We start from the raw sequence: 15,371 nt of genomic DNA, 5'->3' as shown, positions 1-15,371 counted from the left end.
CTACATGAGACCATCAGAAAGGGGTGACACCACTGGTAGTAGCCTACCACCAGTTGGTCCAGGGGCTTTGTCTTAATGATGGTCGGTTCAATGGGACAGCTGCAGTCTCTGGACAATCCAAGCAACTGTGACCCTCCGTCAGCACAACTGAGGGCCCGTCTCTCCATTCATTCAACTGGACAATGTAAAAAAACGCGAATGATGTCGGGCGCTTTTGTTGCAAAAAACGCGTTCTGTCTGATCCGGGCCAAATTAACCGAGCTACAGATGTGAAAGCACGAGCCTCTATGGACTCTAACTGAACCAGCGCAGGATGATACAAAGTCTGGAAATGGAAATGTCCTTTGATTTTTAGGCAGGGACAAACATCCTAATTTCTACCTGTAGCCTATCATCATGGATCTCTGTCGGGTTCATGTTGGTGGTGGTCCGCAGCGCCTATCAGCGGACTTCAGAGGGCCACGCTTATGAATGTAGCGGATATTAAATAATGCAGCCATTTCCAGGAAGGAACATTGCATCAGACAGTCTTATCACATATCATACCATGACCTGTTTGCAGTTCTCATACAAATTGGACCAGTGAAGTTTTTGCAAACATGTCAAACAAAGTTATTGTATTTTTGCTATTCTCTGTATTCATACTAAAATCAATATCAAGCCAGTGTTCTGCTCCAAGAGAGGTTCTTGTCCTCCTTTAACCCGGTATGACACCTGCGTTACCGTCTGAAAGGTGTAGCTACTGTCCCAGTCAAACTTCCAACCTTCTGTTCCTGACATAATTTATAATTCATTTCTGATAATTTCTTATCTTTGACAGTGAACGGGGACTATACTGCTTCGACAAAATAAAATACAAGTAGACTCATTGACTAGTGGTTTCACACTTGATGACCCCATTGTATGTGTGTGTATTAAATGTCTCTCCTAAATAGAAATTGAATCAACCATTTTTTTCTCTTTTCTTTACCTTAAGACTGGTCCTACCTATGATAGAAAAATGATGACGGGCTATCTTGCAGCCACAGGAGTCCATGCATCCGAAGGTCGTGTGGGAGATGTCTTGCGCAACATTCACTTGCCTTCACAGGGCACAATGTCAGGTAGGTTTGATCTAATGTCAATAAAGGCCATATTTACTAAAGGCTTATTAAATGTATTGATTATTTGGATTTTTTAAGGTTGGGATTTCTTGGCATTGAGATAAATGTGATGATTTAATTGGTTAGGGTATTTGAATAGTTCTATCAGTAATGATAATTGTACTAACATTACAAGTACACACTTCAGCTGTAGCAGTAGTAGTGCTTAGTACTATGAATAGTAGCAGTAAGTGTAGTGTATTGTAATAGTAGAATGTCTTGCAGTATTGTTTTCAATCAGTACGATAATCAAGTGACAGTGGTTGCTCAGGTGTTATTATGTTGTTTGGCTGTAAGAGTAGGTTGCAGGAGGGTTTAAATGTATTTGCTACAGTATTCTAGGCGGTTATGTATAAAGCTTTACATCAATGTGCTTTTCTTTGATTTTAGTATGGTTTACTGTGTAATATTGTACTGATGTTCTTTTTTGTCTGTTTTTAAGGGAGCCAGGAACCTTAATCCTGTTCCATATAATGCAGGCTATGTGGGTCACAAAATACATATAGACCAGAATAAAAAATTGTTATGTTTTGGTTTGTCAAAATAAGAACCAGCTTCCAGAAATCATCCCAATTCATGATTTCCTTAAACAGTGTTTATGCAGATCCTTTAAAACCTTAAAATCAAATTGTCCAATTTTCAGGCCTTAAAATATCTGTCAATGTCAGAAATGCAATTTTTATCTATATGAATAATTAATTGGATTATGAGGTTAGCATTATTTTTAAAAAGTAGTTTTAAAAGATTACTATAATTAATTTATAATAAAAACAGCAAACAATTACAATTAAGATGCAGGAATTAGTGAAGGACTGAAATGTTTAATCGATTATCAAAGTAGTTTGTGGTTCATCTAATCAAATAATTGTTGCAGCTATACCGCCTTTTAAGCAGCCAGTCAACACTCGGATTACCTCCCCACTACCTGACAACATAAGACGTACTCTATATTTTTCAGCTAAAGGTGACACTAACAGACTCCATTCTGCTGTCAAAGAATTGGCAATATTATCTTTTCTTGCAGAAGTGCAGTGATGGAGTATGGGATGTGGGACCAGGTAAGAGTGGACCATGGGAAGGAGTTCTACCTTACATGCAGGAGAAATTGACCAGCCACCGCTACAACACCGAGAGGCCAACATATATGCAAACACCATCAACAAAGGTGACTCATTTGGAAAACTGAATTGCAATGAATGCAGTTGAGCAAAATATGCACACACCCTGATTGTAAGTTTCAATGATTTTAATGTCAGTCTCCCTTTAATTCATTCCTTATGCTTGTATTTATTCATAATGGAAAGCCAAAGGTTGGTGATAATTGTGTAGTGTTGAAATCAGCTGTTGTTGGACAGCATTCTATGTGTAAAGAATCTAAAATAAGTATTTTATATTTTGCTTTGACAGAATCACACTATTGAAAGAATTTGGCCTGAAATCAAAAATAGGGTGAACTACCCTTTGAAAGTGGCATTGGTCCAACTGGTGGATCAGGAGGCGTTGGATATGGAGGACAGCATGTTCAAATTCTGTGTGTCATCCTTGACATGCCAGTTGGCTCGGCTTGGAATTGACCGTGTTGTGCAAGCGTGGAATGCCCACAGGATTTCCGGTTTGTGTTGGGGTTTGTCTCAATCAAATTTGAGTCTGATTGCATGTCATCTCAAATTTTGAAAATGTGTTATAAAATGTGTGATGCCTGTTCAAGCCTTTTTTATTAATGACAATGTCACACGTTTTTTTAATACTATTTTAAGTGGTTTTCTGATGAACATATTTTTAAAGTTGTTTAATAAAACACTAGGGGAAGCATGATGCAGATCATAAGTGAGTTCTGAGACCACCAAGCATCATTGAGCTGTGTACTGTAACATTAAGTCCTAGGTTTTTTTTATTTATTAAAAAACATTTTCATAGTGATTTTTGGTAAAGAAAATTCACATTTTACTATAACATACCTAAATGTTATGTTGTAGTAAATAACAGAATAATTTGCCCAACAACAACAACAACAACAACAACAACGTCGCTATCGCAGATTGTTCCCCCTCAGAGGACCACAATGGAAATAAATCCACAGCTTTTTTGTGTATTTTATCCTCTACAGTTTTTTAAAAATGCGTATGAATTGGTCTTTTGGATTTGATTGTATTTGTTTTAACTTTTATTGTCAAATAAATCAAATAAAAAAATAAAAATACACTGTTGGGGACCAAGAAGATGGTTAAACATTGATCTTAACCAAAAATGGCTCAGACTGAGCTGACTGCAGAGACAAAGGATCTTGGCCTACATGTGAATCCCAAAGCCAGTTTCACCAAACTCCTACAGGCTGCCACTTGGAAGCAGTCCCCAAAATGGAGGTTTTACATTCAACACATGGAGGGCAAGGCAGACTGGTGGTGAGACAAAGAACTGCTTCACACCTGTGATAAGGTTGCGCTTTTCCCATTGGCTGTCGGGTCTTTGAATGCACCACCCCGCCACTAGGAGGTGGAGGAAGGATAAAAGCTGTTGGCGCGTGTGCTTCTTCGCTTTTTCCACGGAGACCCAGGTCACTACAGGAGGCACACTAGTCCGAGCTAGCTAGCCAGCATCACCTCGCTGGTCGAGTTGGAGCTGGGACAATTTTATATCTGTCTGATATACAAGGGGATCCGAGGAAATACTGGCCGAGTATTCCCTCATCTGCAGCGGGTTTAATCAGCCTAGATTCAAGAAAAGGACGGCGTTCTGTTTCTTGCTTGTCGACCTGGATCACGTCTCGTCCCCTGCTCTGGACGAAACGGATCGTTAACCTCTGGCAAGAGATTAACTGACAAACAAAGCACACAGTAAGGCTGTACACAGTTCTGGGCAGACGTTAGAACTAGTGCGTTTTGGTTTGTTTATTAATGAGCAAAGGGTTCGCTACCGCTTGTGCCATTAATGTGATCTGATTGTAATCATGTAATTGTCCATATATGATTATTAATCTGTTTTCTGTGAATGTATAATCGATCATTATACCGTTGGTTATGTTGTGTTAAGTAGCTGGTTAAAACCATAAGCGCTACCTGCTAAACCACTCCTTCCACGGAGTTTAGTTACTGTCTGCGAGACAATCGCGGAAATCAGCTGTTAGCCACTGAGCTGGCCGTTATCGATAACTAAGATAAGAGGGCCTCTTTTCTTTACATTTCTTCTCTACTCTTCTTTTACTGATTATATACACATATCCACACGGACACAAGCTAGCCACGTAGCTCCCGAGCTAACGCTGCTAGTTTAACCACGTGGGGTCTGCTTACGTTTGTACGGAGCTAAAACACAAGACCAGGGCTGGGTTAAGCGTGCGCGTTGCCTAGCAACCCCCTCGACTTTTTCAACCCCTCCTCGTGCACCCAGCACCACTACCACCCTCTTGAGGCTAAATAGTTTGTGCAGCTCACAGGAGTAGCCATTTTGGGAGTCAGTTTTGTGTTAGAACTACATTTCGACACCGCCCCTCCTCTTTTCCCACACACACCCACACAGACACAGATGTGTCCATGTCAAACAATTTTGAAAAATTCATTGTATAGCTTGAGCAATGTATCCTTTTTATCTTTACTTCTTTTAGGAAAGGGAATCCCCAGTTACTTGGCCAGAGAGGGATGCCCAAAACGTGTATCCACAGACCTTTTGCCGGAGTCATCAGTGGCTGCAGACTGGTATGAGCAAGAGGTGGGATCATTGACAAGAGTGTCACACTTTGGCACCAACCCCTTTCAGAGTGCACAGGACCAGGAAGCTGCAGAGAGGGAATTTGCTCTGCAATGGCCAGATGTGAGTGTAATGTTGGACAATGCTGTCAACAATCAGCCAGAAAATGTTAAGTCTGGACTCCAAGACCTGATTGATTTGACCAGAAGACATTGTCAGCGTTGACAGTGCTTTAGCGACATCAGTGACATGCTTTAGCCTCAGTGTTCCCAGGACATCATCCCTCAGTGGCTTCCAAAAACCAGCACTGCTAGTGTTTATGCTTTCTGTTGTTTATAATTGTTTTTATTCTTGACTTAGCAATATTTTCAGTTAAAAGAAATTCTAACAAATGCCAATTTAAAAAGTTTACATGCGGTAAGTTAGGTGCTCAGTTTAGGTTATTAGTTTAGTTATTCATCATCCACAATTATATATGATGTTAATGCATATTTCACAGTTACAGTGAAAAATTACAGTTTTCATGTTACAGTTTAGTAACCCAAGGTCAGGTCAAACAGATTTTTCCAATTATTTTATTGTCTCTGAAGCCTCTGAACACCTGCTATTATAGACCATTATAATTGAGTATTTGTTATAAGACCCCTCCGTTTGTAGACAAGCCCAAACATAAACTCCATTTGTGAGGGTTAGTGCAAGTGTTTATTGCGTTTTATACATTTTCTCTTTTGCTTTTGGTTGGGTAGGCTATACCTGTACATTTTTGGAGTGTTGGGGCCATCAGGAGCTGCACAATTTGCATGTATTGATTGTAATCAAAGCTTCTTCACTTTGAGTAACTGTTGTATGTTAGACTTCAGTGTATGTAAGTATATGATTATTTATTGTAATTAGTAAGTTATAGTTGTGTTGTTTGAAAGTCCTTTGCTGCTTTTGTAATGATGCCTTAGTACTTATGTTCAGTTGTACATGCTGTAAATGTGATGTGATGTTTTGTATTTTATGTAAAAAAATAAAATAATGGAAAAAAAATCACAGTGTATGTGTATATTCCCATTCATGATAATGTATAAAGTTGTATTAACGTATAGGCTACATATAAAGATTGGTGCAGCTTATTAAAACAACAAGAACTCTGTACAAAACATGTAGACCTCTCTGCTACCATGCACTTTACATGTTTGGAAGGTTTGTGATGTTTAGTAAAATGAAAATCATCAGTAAGCGTTAATGTTGAAAAGTCAACGCTCTGTTTTGAAAGGTCATTTCCTGTCGCTCAAAAAACTGCGCGAAGAATTCAGATTACTGCTCATTTGCGCCTAGGAGACCACCGCCGATTTGACACCTACAGCATCTCCGTGAATGTAAGATTAATTACCAGCAGGACAAAGCCACCCTCTGGCGTGGACCCAGAACCATACAAATTTGGGAAGTGGACATCACCCTGGGAAATATTTCGAGAATATTTAAGGTTAGAAAAAATATCAAATTCAAAGTGTAGGCCTAACCGAGAAGAGGTATACAACATAGGTTAGGCATAATATTGGTTTAGCCTAAATTTAGTCTTGAAAGAAATAGCGTAACATTATGTTAAGGAGGCTGGAACTCGGCAACAAAGTAAGGTTATTTTACAATAAGCTCGTTTTAAAATATTTTTTATAGGTAAAAGTGCATGGTATGAAGGCTAATTTATGTTTATGATCCACCTCAAGTGGCTTATAATGATGTTATTTTAGTGACACTGATATGTTGAGCACACCTTATCTATGAGCTCTTAGTAGGCCCAGCAGCAAAATCAGTCAGTTTTAGTGTTTTCTGAGCCTGTTAGCGCCAAATTGGGTGTAATTGGTGGGCAGGAGCAAAATTGCATGGGTTTCCATTCAACACAGACCACAGCTGCAAACTTATATGCGGGAATTGTATTCTGTGTTTCCCAATACTTTAAACACTGCTAAATAATTCTTAATCTTAACCGACCAAACGGCGACGTTATTATTTTCACTGTTTGGGGTGTCATTTTCATTACTTGAAATGTACAGTAAAATAGTTTTAGAGCCTTACCAACCCTTACCACCGGTAAGGGTTGACATGGTCCCTGTTTCTCCTGCTGAAAGCAGTTTGGTATTTACAATGGTTTTAAATAATGAGAGACATGGTATAGATAAGTTTTGATGTAGTGAGAATAAAATCTAGAAGAGTCTTTTTTCTCTGCCTGTGTGAGTGAGACACTCTGTCTCTGAGAGAAATAAAATCAACTTACATTGTCATATTTGTATTTGCAGCTGATGCCGTCCAGCATCTATTTAATATCAGAGACTGGCGTTGTCCTGCTACCCAGCTCAACAGGGTACATTGGGGAGATTGAAATATCGGGGAGATATGAGGTTTGTGGCGAGGAAGGCCCTACTACACCAGTGCCACTGCCAACCCACCCTCACCCAGCACAACCTAGTCTGTTCCGATTCAGGACCAGGCCTGTGGCTTCTGCCGTCTGTTCAGGACCAGCGCCTGCACCAGCCACAAGAAGCTTTTCGAGGTTTGTTGTAACGTAAACCAAATAACCAAATACACCCTCAGAGCATTATTGCAAAGCCGTGAGGGAAAACATAAAAACATTGTATGGTAAAAGGCTGAAAGATAAAACAACTCTCTAAATGTATCTCTATCTATCTGTTTGTATCTGTCAAAAGGAGCATTTCAATCGGAAGGGTGGAGGGTGGAGTCCTTTGGGTGGACGGAGGCACCCTGTATTTGACATTTATGGAGCGTGAGGCAAATGTGTCCACGATTGCTGAAAAGGTGAAACATGACCTGGGCTCAGAGGAGGAGATTGTCCTCTGTGATGGTCAGGGAAACCGCCTCATTGAAGGCATTGGCACAACAGGTATGTTATTGTAAAAAAAAAAATCCTACTTAATAGTAGTTCATTATTATTAACTGACATCACATATCTTGGATATCACTTATTTTTTCAATATTGTATGATTAGCTTGTTTATTGAATGTATTTCACTTTTAATTTTGTAGCCTTTATAACATGTTTTGATATAAGCTGATAATTGTCCCACTCTTTTGCAACCTGTTGCACTCGTGGTTGCCAGCAATGGGCTCTCTCTGTGTTCTTTACCAAGATTTCTTACTTCCTTCATTAGGCAAGGTCAATAGGGAGTTAGTTGTGTCTTTCATCTGAACCACATTAAACTTGCCAAGGAGTCTGTTTAAAATCAAAAAAAGTACTGGAATTGAAATTGAAAATTGAATTTTATCCCCATCATCTTCTCTTTAGAAATGTCATTCTGGAAGCAGAATGCTCGCAAGATTGTTGCCCTCTGTGACAGTGCCTACCAGGAGCTGATGAGGAAGAAGAGAAGGAGGACAAGGTAACAAGCATACTGTTTATAGAAGCCTTCACCTATTACAGAATCCAAGACTAACTTCTTTCAACACAAACGGCACTGCAGAGTTAATACTCCAGAGTCTCCACATGTACATTTAAATTTTGAATTTCAAGTTAAAGCCACCCATTATGTTTAATGTAATCCTGCAGCCTTAAAACAATGGCATATTGGATTTTAATAATTTTATCAATATAAGTGTGATGTAGCTTCAGTGACGATGTAACCAGCAGATATAAAATATGGATGTTACTGTCATACTGTGATGGAAATTTCTTGCAGCAGCAGAGTTTAGTAAATATCAATGATAAAAATGAATATGAATAAAGACTGTTTGAGAATTAAACCAAAATCTGGTCTTTGAGCATTTATTATATTTTGCACAATATGAGAATACAGATTCACAGGTACAACTGAATGAGCATTTCTAAACTAAAATCTAAACATCACATCATCATATAGTCAAAACCTCTCTTTAGCCACCCCTCTCACTTTATCTTTTAGCCTGGCCATAGTTGAAAAGAGGACATCATGAAAAGTCAAACTATCCTTACCTTCCCCTCTGCCCCTGTTCTTTTCATTAGCCTAAACAATAGTTTATCTCAGGAGGCAGAAGGAAACATGGTTTTGTGGCCTTCTCGACTTTGTCTGCTAAAAAGTTAAACAAATGAGAGGCTAGTGTCTCTCCAACAATAAAGCTTCTAGGCTAAGAGTTCATGGCTGCAGCTGTCCCTCTCTAGTCTTTAATAGTCTAAGAGGAAGGAACAGCATTCTATGGAGGTTTTAAACAATCTTTAAGCAAATGGTTAAAATCATTAATCAATAATGGTTAAAATAAGATTTGCCACCACAATACAATATAGAACAAGAGGCTTATGACACCAGAGATATATAGGCAGATACAAGGGAATGTTTAGACAGATAACATTACTATGACTACAATTTTTATTAAAAGTTAATTATTGCAGTCAATGGGAATACATAACTATTAACACACTGTAACACTAACAAGTGAAATGACACAGATGAAAATTGCTTGAGACAACTGTTGATATAGTTGTTAAAAAATATTCTGAATCTTGCAGATGTGATGGAAAACCCAGATGTGATGGAAAACGTGGGTGCACTGCCCAAAATGCAGGGTTGACAGTTTTCAAGAAAAGAAATTTGAGCTTACAGGGATGGGGGAGGTTGTTACTGTTTTGAAGGACACCATAAGAAGTTAGGGGATGGTTGGTGTAGTTCGTTTTTATTTTAGGAGGGTGGTTGTTGGGGGGCCTGTTAAATTGAGTTATGTTCATCTGTTATGTTATTTTATGCAAATAATAAATGAATAAATTGTTCAATTTTTTTTTCTATTAAAAAAGCTCCTTTTGTTGTAATCTGTTATGTTATTTTATGCAAGTAGTAAATTAATCAATTTATTTTATTAAAATGTTTAGATTATGTTCACTTGAATGACATACTGCTTATTGTCTATTATAAACACGAGAGCCACACACCGAGGTGTACAGACACATTCTCATCATTCTTTTGGCCAGATGGCCTACATTAGGACATTTCTGATGTGAGTTTGTTGTCTGAGCTGCTAAGAAGCTGATAGCAGTGTTAGAATCATGGTTAAAACAGAAGGGCATGCAGGTTTAACTCTGGGCTGGGGGTGAATGATGATGATGATGATAACTAGGTTGCAAATAAAATCAAAATCAAAAACGAAATGAAATGAACAACAATAAATACATCTGTATCAGAAATCTTGATTTAAAACCAAAGACACATTTTACAGTCAGTCATTTAAATACTGCCACCTGCTGGGGGAAAAGTTTGGTCCATTACGGTGGAAACCACATTAAATATTAATTTAATTATATAATATAGTGCTAACAGTAACAACTCTGCACACACAATAAGTTATTAGGTTAACTATTACCAACTGTATTGAACCAAACAATGTGCTCATTAAATGTGACTGGTGATGTGTACTGTACATGGATTGGCACGATATTAAATCACTGTAATAAACCACTGCTGCAAACACATTTCTTTCGGTCCAGGTTTTTCTTCTAATGTTACTCTGGTATAACGTTAGTGCTGCATATTATGACCGTTCTAACAGCTTGGCTTTTATTTTTATAGGCAATATTTACTATTACTTCCGGGTCACTTGGGCAACCTGTCTTTCTTTTAATGTAGATATTCAAACGGTGAAATGAAAAAAGAAATTTCAAAAAAACAAAATCGGACCGTTATTTGAATTTGGTTTAGTCTCTTTTCGTTTTTGGATTCAGAAACCAAAAGCGGGAGAACGGCTCTTTTTTTACCGTTTCTTTGTTTTTGGTTTGAAACGACAAACGAAACGAAAAAAATAAACTATAAAAAAACGTACACGGACCGTGTACGTTTGTTTTTTCGTTTGAACCACAAAACAAAATAACGAGAAACCAGCTGTTTTTCGTTTGTTGTTTCAAACCAAAAACAAAGAAATGGTAAAAAAAAAGAGCCGTTCTCCGTTTTTGGTTTCTGAATCCAAAAACGAAAAACGACAAAACCAAATTCAAATAACGGTCCGATTTTGTTTTTTTGAAATTCCTTTTTTTATTTCTCCGTTTGAATATCTACATTAAAAGAAAGACAGGCTGGCCACGTGACCCGGAAGTAATAGTAAATAAAGCCTATAAAAATAAAATCCAAGCTTTTAGAACGGTCATAATATGCAGTACTAACGTTATACCAGAGTAATGTTAGAAGAAAAAAAATCAATCAATAAATAGGCTTATATAAACCTGGACCGAAAGAAATATGTTAGCAACAGTAGTTTATTACAGTGATTTAATATCGTGCCTATCCACGTACACATCACCAGTCACGTTTAATGAGCGCATGCATTGGTTCAATACAGTTGGTAATAGTTAACCTAGAACTTATTGTGTGTGCAGAGTTGTTACAGTTAGCACTATATTATATAATTAAATTTATATTTAATGTGGTTTCCACCATAATGGACCAAACTGTTCCCCCTTTCTACCAGCAGTGTATGAAGGTAAATGGTGCAAAAGGTGAGAGCTTGTAGAATACAATGTGAGAACTTGCAGAACAAAAAATCTGAACTATGTTAAAATTTGCACTTGTAAAAAATATTCACACACGTGATCTGAATTTGAAGTCGCAGAAAAAATATTCACAAATGTGTAGATTGATATTTGCATGAACACAATGACAGCTGCAAACTTGTAATGCAACATTTACTTGTGTACTTTATTTCTTTTTACTCAGGTTCATTTTCCATCACAACCACAACTCAGTGATTACAACCTCTCGAATCTGTCACTGCAACTTCACATATGTGCTCATCTGCGCCTCTACTTTTGCAACACTTCTTGCGATACATTTGGTGCAAAACTAATTTGTAACTGGACTTAGGCTGTGGAGCTCTGAGCCAACGGAACGGGGAAAGCAGGGTTTCTATCACCAGATGAGGGACAACTCTGTCCGGCTTAAGAGCTAGCATGGAAGCTTAGTGGAATAGCAAGCTAGCGTTAGCCAACTAACCAACCAGCCTGCTTCTAAATAAATCCCTTGTGGTCGGGACGCATGAAACAGCATGGGGGGGACGAATGAAACATACAGTTTAAGCCATATAAACTTCCCACAACTTCAATATTTTACTACATATCACGAATGGTACTCCCAAAAGGTGTTATTTTAGATAGATTGTTGCTGGGCTATACGTCTTCGTGAATATCTCTTAACAACGTATTGCTGTCACCGAAGCGCGTTTTTGGAATTATCATGCACTGTGGATGATTCTGCCATTTTTATAGCTAGAACAGTACGTTTTCCCTACACTAGTGTATATCATGTTTCTATTGTGGAAAATGTCGTTTCACTAGGTTTTTACGTGGGTTAGGTCACTGCAAGTAGTAATAACCTGGCGAGTTTGCGCGTGCATGTGTGACGTCATCACACGCACGCGCAAACCTGCCATGCTATCTGATGATATGAGCGTGATGACGTTGCGGCCGAACGTCGGTACTCGCGATCGTCATCTAGCGGCCTAATATGGTAGTGCATCTAATCGTCGAAGATGCGCGCGCATACCACAAGCGTAATGACGTAGCGGTCAAACGTCAGCACACCGCGAGCACAATCTAGCAGCCGAATCTGGTAGTGCATCTTGTCGTCCAAACTGCGCACGCATCTAGTGGATGTGATGACGTAGGTATCGCTGTTGTCATGGTTTACGTGGGGGTGAGGCATTATTTACATTTTGTAAAAAGGTGTTAAAACGTCTGATAGACCAATGGTTAGCTGTTAAGAAGGGGTTTGCTATTGGTGGATTGTAAAAACGCCCTACAGGGTGTGGTTTGTGGTGTTTAAAACCCCTTGTTTCAAGGCTGACTGCTCACTTTTTTATCCACCATTTTTAGCTGTTCTGCTAGCTAGCTTACTACTCGTTTTCTCAGACTTCCTCAACAAAAAGCCCTCTGGAGTTTCACTTTTTAATTCTTTTTCGGCAAAAGCAAAGAGGAATTGTTTTTCAGCCATATCTTTCCACACATTTGGACAACAATCTGGATCATCTGTTGTTGAAGAAGGTGAGACATCTAGAATAGGACCCACTACATTTGGTTTGAGCCTAGACCCCTGAAAGGAGTCATGGGGATGCGAAGAGACTAATACTGGAACAACAGGCAGTTTGAGTCAGGCTCCCAGAAAGAAGAGATACCGGTCGGAGATCTTTCCTACAAGCATGACTGAATCGTGTACATCTGATCTGGAATATGTCGGTGTCAATGGATACAGTTATTCAATTCGATACAATGCAGGATACGTGACATTAGCTGTTTACACTAGTGTTGCTGTGGAACTAGCAAGGCCAAAACCGTCTGTACAATCTCTGTGAAAGACTGGGGCCTTTTTCGTGAGGTCGTCTGTCCGGACCTTGACAATCCTGGCTTACCTGAGCTGGTGTATGTGTCTCAATGGGATAGTCGCAATGGCTCCAGTATCTATCGTGTGGAAGCAGACCGTTTCACGAGACCTACAGAGGATTTTATTTTCCTTAGCGTGTGCAGTGAAAGGGAGAAGTTAGTTGCGGCCCGTGGTCATGAAGAATGGAAGTTAAAACCATATCCTGTATCTAACGAGGAATACAACAAATGGTTTAAAAATGTGTTTTTTATACAATGGAGTGACTGGGAGATTTTGAAGAAACAGTTTGATACCATCGACTATGTCATCAGAAGAGACAAAATAAGGAGTTCTTATGAGAACATAAGAAAAAGAGTCAGTCTCTACCCCTGCCACGGAACCTCTATAGACCTAAAATCATCAGACACAAAGACTAACAAAACGGTGGGTCTAATTTGTATGTGATAATTATTTGCCAAAATAGTTTGCTTTATTTTTTTGTTACTGTGATTGTAATGTGTGATTTTTTTTCTTCCCAGAGGATCTGGAGTGGTTTCATCCATCCCCCACAGGGACGCCTCCTAACACCCCTGGTCTATTTGCACCCCTAACTGCCACCGGATCTCCTCAATCCCTTTCATCATCGTCATCATTGCCACCTCTAACGCCGGAACACTTCCTGCCACCCCCACCCAATAGAGATGGCGGAAGTGCCGCCATCTCTATTGATTGGGGCACTTCCCCCTCGGACATATGCATATCAAGCTACCCCCTCAACATATGCTGCATTACAACAGCGTGGTGTTGCTGATTGTTCGGACACAGAGGAGCCTGATCAGACGGATGGTGTGGTGTCATCTTTGTTTATAGATAGCGTTAAAACAGCGTCTCTACATCTTCTTAACATTGTTCTTTACAAGTATTTGGAAGAGCTTTGTTCGGGCTGTCAGATCAATCATCCAAGCCAGAAACAGCATGCCTGTTTCGAGGGGCTACCAGAACACTTCTACACTGTCCACTTTGAACAGCTTATGAAAAGACTCCTGACTGATAAATTCATTGGGGTCGTACAACATTTTCTGTACATGAAACATCTCACGGCTAATGAGGGTAGAATCAGGGGAGTATCCGAAACAGTTTTGTACGAGTTGAAAACGGCTGAAGATGTTACGACTAAGATCAGTGCTATGTATGACTCTATGATAGGGGACGACGTTGTCAAAATAGCCGAAATTAGAGAGATTCGTGACTATTGGAGAGATTTATATGCAAGAAAAAACTAACAGGGTGAAAATATGGGGAATTGTTTATGTGTAATGTATAACCATATCATTGAGCGATATCAAGTATCGCATTTATCTGGTATTTTAGATCAAGCCATTGCTAATAATGTGAACGATGTTGAAAAATACCAATGTAAGAGTGCTGATGTAGATCGTACACATGAGTAGGTTAGAAAAACTGATGGTGGTTGTAAGAAGACAACATAACACCCCTCCTTGGGAGGATCTGTTGCAGATGTTATTATCAATGTTAATAACACGTGAGAGTATAGTGGAAACATTTTGTGATGTCATAGCCAAGATTACACGCAATTTTAAGATGCTGAAAGTTTATCACCTACTTACTATGTATACAATGCTTGTAGATACAGTGAGTTTGTATGTGCAAGAAAAACAGTATACTGATGTATTACAGGATTTGCAAAAACTGAATATATTCATAATCAGTAAAAGCAATGTATCCGTATTAGCCAATATGCTATCTATGGTAGAACGGGTTTCACTGTCTTCATAACTGTCATATGTATGACTGTGTGAGTGTGTTTTGTAAAAATAAAAAGAATGACATAACTCTAATGTGTTCACTTGTGTTTTAAATGAATCATGGAGAAGGTTATGCACAAAATATAGTATGATCCATCCCATCCAGGAGGGTTAGGAGGTGTACACAGGCTTTGTGATTCCGTCAAAGAATGTACCGGCTTGTCTCCAACTATCCCCACGGTTAAAAAGTTTCTGCTGAGGCAGGATGCGTATACACTGCACGCACCTGCATTGAAACACTTCCCAAGAAACAGAGTGATTGTTAATGGTATCGATAAGCAATTTCAGGCTGATTTGGTCGATATGTCTGAATATTCAACGGAAAACGATAATGTGCAATATTTATTGACATGTATTGATGTGTTTTCTAAATATGCCTGGGTAATATGTCTTAAAAACAAATTGTGACAAGTG

At 38.9% G+C, this 15,371-nt stretch overlaps 1 protein-coding gene across 1 annotated transcript; it reads left to right on the top strand.

The window, feature by feature from the left end:
• The first annotated feature begins 1,031 nt into the window (after window positions 1–1,031).
• Window positions 1,032–5,051, top strand: LOC114565241 (uncharacterized). Its single transcript, XM_028593163.1, has 4 exons — window positions 1,032–1,103; window positions 2,167–2,307; window positions 2,550–2,754; window positions 4,744–5,051. The coding sequence occupies exons 1-4, from the start codon at window positions 1,035–1,037 to the stop codon at window positions 5,049–5,051; spliced, it is 723 nt and encodes a 240-aa protein (XP_028448964.1). The 5' UTR covers window positions 1,032–1,034.
• The last annotated feature ends 10,320 nt before the right edge of the window (window positions 5,052–15,371 follow it).

Source organism: Perca flavescens, chromosome 12, assembly GCF_004354835.1.
Source record: "Perca flavescens isolate YP-PL-M2 chromosome 12, PFLA_1.0, whole genome shotgun sequence".
In the NCBI taxonomy this organism is placed as follows: Eukaryota; Metazoa; Chordata; class Actinopteri; order Perciformes; family Percidae; genus Perca; species Perca flavescens.
Note: the sequence above shows the minus strand (reverse complement) of the source record. Positions and strands in the feature narration are given on the sequence as shown.

Coding starts and splice junctions, on each gene's coding strand:
- LOC114565241 (XM_028593163.1), top strand. CDS start 1,035: ATGCATCCGAAGGTCGTGTGGGAGATGTCTTGCGCAACATTCACTTGC. Junction 1,104..2,166: donor TTCACAGGGCACAATGTCAG/GTAGGTTTGATC, acceptor CTTTTCTTGCAG/AAGTGCAGTGATGGAGTATG. Junction 2,308..2,549: donor TGCAAACACCATCAACAAAG/GTGACTCATTTG, acceptor TTGCTTTGACAG/AATCACACTATTGAAAGAAT.